Source organism: Anneissia japonica, unplaced genomic scaffold (assembly GCF_011630105.1).
Source record: "Anneissia japonica isolate Jap-2015-1 unplaced genomic scaffold, ASM1163010v1 scaffold287834_len5846547_cov211, whole genome shotgun sequence".
Classification (NCBI taxonomy): Eukaryota; Metazoa; Echinodermata; class Crinoidea; order Comatulida; family Comatulidae; genus Anneissia; species Anneissia japonica.
Genome location: NW_022704992.1, coordinates 1,268,944 through 1,275,065, shown reverse-complemented (window position 1 = coordinate 1,275,065; position 6,122 = coordinate 1,268,944). Strand labels below are relative to the sequence as shown.

Sequence of the window (6,122 nt, the reverse complement as noted above, 5' to 3'; positions counted from 1 at the left end):
ATTTTTCCTAAAGGCACAAGTGCGCGATAATGACCAGAGGTTAATACGACAGTTTCTCTCAGCACATCGTACTATGAACGATATCGTCTGCAACCAATATTCGGACATTTGGGATTTAGATGGTGTATTTGTAGTAAATGATGCCATATCAGACGATTCCTTCCTGGACATAAAAGAGGTTGTGAATAAAATACCACCATTGAGGCGACGGAGACGCAGTGCGCCTTCACCGGATTATGGCGAGGAAGGGGCGGAGGACCAGGAAGGTGGGTCAAAATTCAAGTTCTCGGAATTCATTCCTTACCAAAGTTTACAGTAATGCAATTCCGGGCGAGTAACCAGGGCAACCAACCCTAAACTGAAATGGTGGGCGTTCTATGGTCGAAACTCTTTCGAGCGAAATCAATGAAACCACCAGTTCAACTTGTATTTAAAACCATCAAAATGATAATGAATTTCATGACTTAAATACAGCATGGCTCCAGAGTTTCGAACCTGACCCCTCAATAGTTTTCAGGGCGCCTATCTGAGTTGTCACACAATAATGTACAGAATGAGAAAATCATAAACCTCTCATTTATATTATAAAAATTTAAATATGATAGTATAATTTTCATTAAACATAACTTTTACAATGAATATTTGTTAATTAATATATCTTTTATATTAATATTTCTTTCAGTCTATGATCCACTTAGCATGTCCTCACCGCTGTTTCTGGCATCGAGCTACAATTGGAAAACACATCAAGTCACTTTGTTATAACCACGCGCTTCGATTGCCATGCCAACCTCTTTTATATCAGTGTCTATAAAATGGCTCATAATAATAATTAACAGGATACGTTCAATATTACGTGATAAATATCCAATAATCATCTGTAGACACTACGTCCAATTTCAGCTGAAAAATTTAGCTTCGACAGATGAATATGAGCTATAACAAATAAATAAGACTGACATGGATCAACGATCAATATGTATCACCATGGTAATAACCGATTGTATTAGATTGATGATAAATAAATCTTGAATGATAAGAATATATATGTCGTCCGCACAAAATAATAGGTAAAACCATGCTGTTGCACCTCCTTGGTCAAACCACCCTATAGGCCTAAATCAAACTTAGCTCCCGATAGATACATTATAAGAGATTGTATACACGTGCCTGGTAAAATAGCAGGTTTGTACCATGAGGCAAATTTAAAGACAGGCTTAGACAATATTAGGCCTAGGTCCTTCACTTCTTTGAATGTTTTGGTTAGATGTGATGTCTTCTGTTAATTAAACTATCTTTGTTAGGCTCACAGGTCTATATTGATAATCATTATGCCATCTGAAGTATTGCATATTTTCCTGATTAGTCTCTTTTCTTTACTTTCGTGAGGCAAATTAAGTTATTGGAAGATAGTAACAATACTAAAATTGTCTCAATATATGTATTTTTTGCGTTACAATAACAACCCACCAGAGCAGGCGTACAATATTGCATATATAATTTAATTTCATTAGGATAATACATTGCATATTTAGCTACAAATGTACCACATTCACTATGTTATTTATTGAGAAATAAATGCTTGTTTAGTTTTATTATCAAATTATCATCTAGACATATTTCACTAGTTATATTACTTTTCCCAGTTTTATACCAAATCGTATTCATGGAAAACATTCCAATTACCTTCTCATATTTTGTTCAACTATTGCTTTTGAAGCATTCGTTGAAAGACGTGGAAATCTTGCGTATTTTTCGTAGATGTTTGGAAATTTAAAATACTCTTCAGACTCGGAGTTAGACGATTCATCTGAATCGAGATTATCTTCTTTGGTTTCCCTTTTCCGTTTCTTCCTCTTTTTAATTCTTTTAGATCTATTATGTTGATATCTCATCTTATGCCAGTTATCTTTACCGAACCTTTTTCGTATCTGTTTAATTTTCAACGGTACATTTTTTTCCTCGTTTTTTTCATGTTTTAGATGTGTTACTGAAGGTGAATGTATATTGCTATAAGTATGTTCACGTTTATTACGTGTGTTGTGGTCCTGGAAGATAAATTCTTCACCCCTGTGAAGAGGCGGGAATGGGGTCTCGGCTAAGATAGCTTCTTCAGATAAGAAATATTCTTCGTTGTGCAACCGTTCTTCTGGCGCATTAAACTGAGTAGAACATTCGTCAGTTTCCTTTATGAATTCTGTTTCATTTTCCTTCGTATTTCTCATTTGCGAATCCTCATATTTATTTTTTATATTTCCCAATGTCTCTTGGTCCATTTCATAATCTGGGCCGCTTTGTCTGTCCCTCACTTGGCTTTCATCACAAATTAATATCTCTTGATCGTCTTCGTTATTATCAGTCTTATGGGTGGGTTGAATTGACAGTGTTATAGGTTTTAGGTGATCTGTGGGTCTGCTTTTATAGCTGTTCATTTCGTTATGTCTTCCTATATTGTGGTCTTCATTATTATTCGTATCACGTGCTGGTTGAATCAGTGTTACAGGTCTTTGGTTATCTGTAGGCCTACTTTTGAAGTTGTTCTTTTCATTTAGTCCTCCTAAAATGCGCTCGTTATTATCCGTAGCACGCACTGGTTGAATGGACAGTCTTACAGATCTTTGGTTATCTGAAGACCTGCTATTGTAATTGTTCATTGTGTTTAGTCCGATATTTTGCTGTACTCGTATGCTTAACTCTGATAATCTCTGTTGTAATAAAGTTAAGTTGGGTTTATTATTTCGTCTCGAATTCTTCAGTTTTCGGCGAAAGTCCAGCATTTCTCTGGCAAGTTCCATTTTCTTTGTATCTTGTTCTCTCACTGCAAATGTAAACAGGAACATTTTGTTATTTCGCACTGCCATTGAGCATGCATTGAGAAAATATTTCTTTTTACAGTTTCTAATCGATAGATGGCGCTCTACATACCTTTCAAATGCTGATGAATTTCTACGCCATTGCCCTTGTATTCGTTTTGTCTATCAGCTCTGAACCTTAACACTAGGGAATATAGATCTGTTCTGCCGACGTAATACAGGAGTGTTTGAAGGAACACCAGGCTATTATGAGCAAGTAATTTCTTGTTCTCCAATAGTAATATAAAAGACCAAGAGTTACGGACATCATCGATATGATGTGTTGGTCTTACGTGGTCTGGGAACGAAAATAAAACAAAATTTTTTTTAAAGTATACCTACGAAACTATGTTAAACCAGGGAGTTGTTATCATACGAGAAACAGATATTTAAAAAAAAATTTAATTTACTGTAGTCTTATGGTATTATTCAACGCATTCTTATAAATAAATATAAGGAAGACGAACACGAAAAGAAATGTATGACTCCGAAAATAGTCGTAGAAAGCTATTGACAATGCTTGTATCGATTTCGGCCTGTCGAATTTCAATGATCAATTAGTTAAATGACAAGGACGTGACAACTAAATACGTTTAATGACATGTTTTCCAAAAATTAATTACCTTGTCATCGAATGATTCGTCTACTTAATCATGTTGTTACCTTTAAAGGTTTGCAAGTTTCTTTATATCTAAAAATGCGCTGAGCTCAAATCGAATAATGTAAACAATATACATAATAGTATCAAGGCCTGGTTATAATAATGGAATGGTGAAATGCGCATCTTTAGTGGTAAGGCCTATTTGCTGTGTGAGAAAGATGTTTTGTTTTTTCCCACCGCTTTTAGAGCCTATACATTGATTGGCGAGAATTAAGCGAATTCAGAAGGAGACCAATGGGCCCTATGTCACAAAAAAAAAAAAAAAAAAATCACTCCCTTTTATGTAAAAAAAAAAAAAAAAAAAAAAAAAAAAAAAAAAACCACTGTATAGGCCTATGATTATATTAAAAACCACTGTATACCTTATTTCAAAATTCACAATAAAATGAAAAAGATACTAAGACAATTAATCCATACGTTTTTTATTATTAAAAATGTAAGAAATATAATGATCTCTTAAAAATGTAAAATAAATTCACATCGCTTTTGTTAATGGACCGGTGATCAAAAACTTACGTTTCAAAGGGCGACAATAGAGTTCGATGTTATTAGGCAACTTTTGGTTGGCTAAGTTCAGACTCACCTCTACAAAGACATTTTAAGTCGTTGATATCCGTTGCTGTAAGGGAGCTTGCGATAGTAAAAAGCAATTTTTTGTACCGTGTGTAAAATCGTTTTGAATGCGTTTGAGGATTGTGTTCGGAACGTCTTGTATCATTTTGTACGCGGCGGTTGACGCTATTCATATTGCTTACTTCAAGGGTGGTGGTGGTAAGTCGTAGCGGTGGTAAGAAGTGCACTGCCTTCGATGGTTGCTGATATTTTCCATGGTGATAATATCGAACGTTTGGCATTGTTGGTATCTCTTACTCCATGCTTACGCCCACTTGATCTATTAAAAAAAAAATGAAACTCAAGAAATTGATATAAAGATGAAAAAAGGTGTAGCCGCGTTAGTCTGCTTATGAATATAAAAAAAGGTCAGTAGGTCTACTCATCACTTTAAGACTAACGATATAAAATATTTTATTTTCTCTAGCTTTTGTCCATGCAGTGTGGACTTCATCAAGACTGAAGATAGCCTAGGCCTAGCAGAGGCCTACCTTCTTAAAGTCGCTTATAACAAAACCTTTTTATATTTATAGTGAAGGGCCTGGGGTAGATAATTATTGTAGCTTTATTAGTACTATAACATGTTTTCCCAAACAGAAGAGTATTGACTTTTGATGGTATCGTATCGACCAGTAGGCCTACGACGTCTCTGTTGTATTGAAATTTACTGCTAAGCTTTTCCTCGCGTCACAATACCCCAAGTGGTTAATGACAATATGGTCTAATAGGCCTAATAATTGTATATACTATTGTATGTCTATTGTATTGAGATTTACTAATACTTTCCCACGCTTAGGACGTCATCGGAGATAGGCCTATTTTTGAAAGTCTTACAATGTGATAACATATTTTCCAGGCCGTAACAAAATTATATAACACTCCTAAAATGCCTAATGCCTTTATATTAAGTTATAATTATGTAAAGTTCTTAACAAGTCAGTGTCTATCTCATTATATATAACATATCCCATTTTCAGCAAATTTCCACAATTAGCTCTGATAGCCGTACCATACAATAGGCCTTTTCACCCTTGACACCTTGTTGTTCGTGAACAGACCCCCGTAGCTCGCAACAGACATGACGGAATGGCCCATGAACTTCATAGGCTACAGATGGGCCTAAATAAATCAACCCGCTCTGTACGTGTACTTCTTATACTTTATCACCTCTCGATATACAGTATAGGAGGCCTACATTACGAATAGCCAGGGAAGCTTACCAGCAAGCGTTCTGGTCCACCCGGATAGGCATAGTATTATAACAATTGCTAACAGTATTATTAAACATTTAAATAATAATAATTATGCCCAATATTATAACGAATTGGCACGCTGACACTTTACTTTTCATAACTTTTATAGTTTAATCACACGAACATCTCATTTTATGATATATGCCGGCATATCTAATAAAATCAAGACTGATCTTTATTGATTTGTTTGAAACTTCAACCTTTCTGAAAATTGCAATAAAATGGTAATATATAGTAATGTAGACAAAAGAAAAAATCATTTTTATAATAAGGTCTATTTTAAGCAAATATACAAACATTTTGGTGTAGGCCTATTTTAGCATTTTTAACAAATTATTTATACTATTCAGTATGTTATCCAGACAAAAGGAATATATATATATATATACTGTCTCTTATACACATCTAGATGTGTATAAGAGACAGTATTCATCTTTTAAACAAATAATTCAAACATTTCTCTGCCATAATTTGAAATTTTATTATTTCAATGCTCTTTTCAATGCTGAATTGAAATTAATTAATTGTCATTTTACTGTTTTTCTTGTATTGTAGGCGTGTTTATTCTATACTGTGCTTTAGTGTACCGGTACGAATGTACTGTGTTGTTTGAATGTTTGTATTGTGAACGCACCACTTGATAGTGTGTGCCACTGATATAAAAGTGTACGATTCAATAAAGTTATTATTATTATTATTATTATTATTATTATTATTATTATTATTATTGTGTCGTCATCAAGA

General features: G+C 34.2%; 1 protein-coding gene across 1 annotated transcript in view; it reads right to left on the bottom strand.

Annotated features, from left to right (window-relative positions):
- Positions 1-565: 565 nt before the first annotated feature.
- Positions 566-6,122, bottom strand: part of LOC117104859 — a 6,169-nt gene continuing 612 nt past the window's right edge. Inside the window, exons 2-4 of the mRNA XM_033245726.1 lie at positions 4,097-4,405; positions 2,926-3,150; positions 566-2,818 (exon numbers count right to left, since the gene is read on the bottom strand). Of these exons, the coding sequence (XP_033101617.1) occupies positions 1,683-2,818; positions 2,926-3,150; positions 4,097-4,367 (1,632 nt within the window). The 5' untranslated portion in view covers positions 4,368-4,405 and the 3' untranslated portion in view covers positions 566-1,682. The remainder of the gene's footprint in view (positions 2,819-2,925; positions 3,151-4,096; positions 4,406-6,122) is intronic.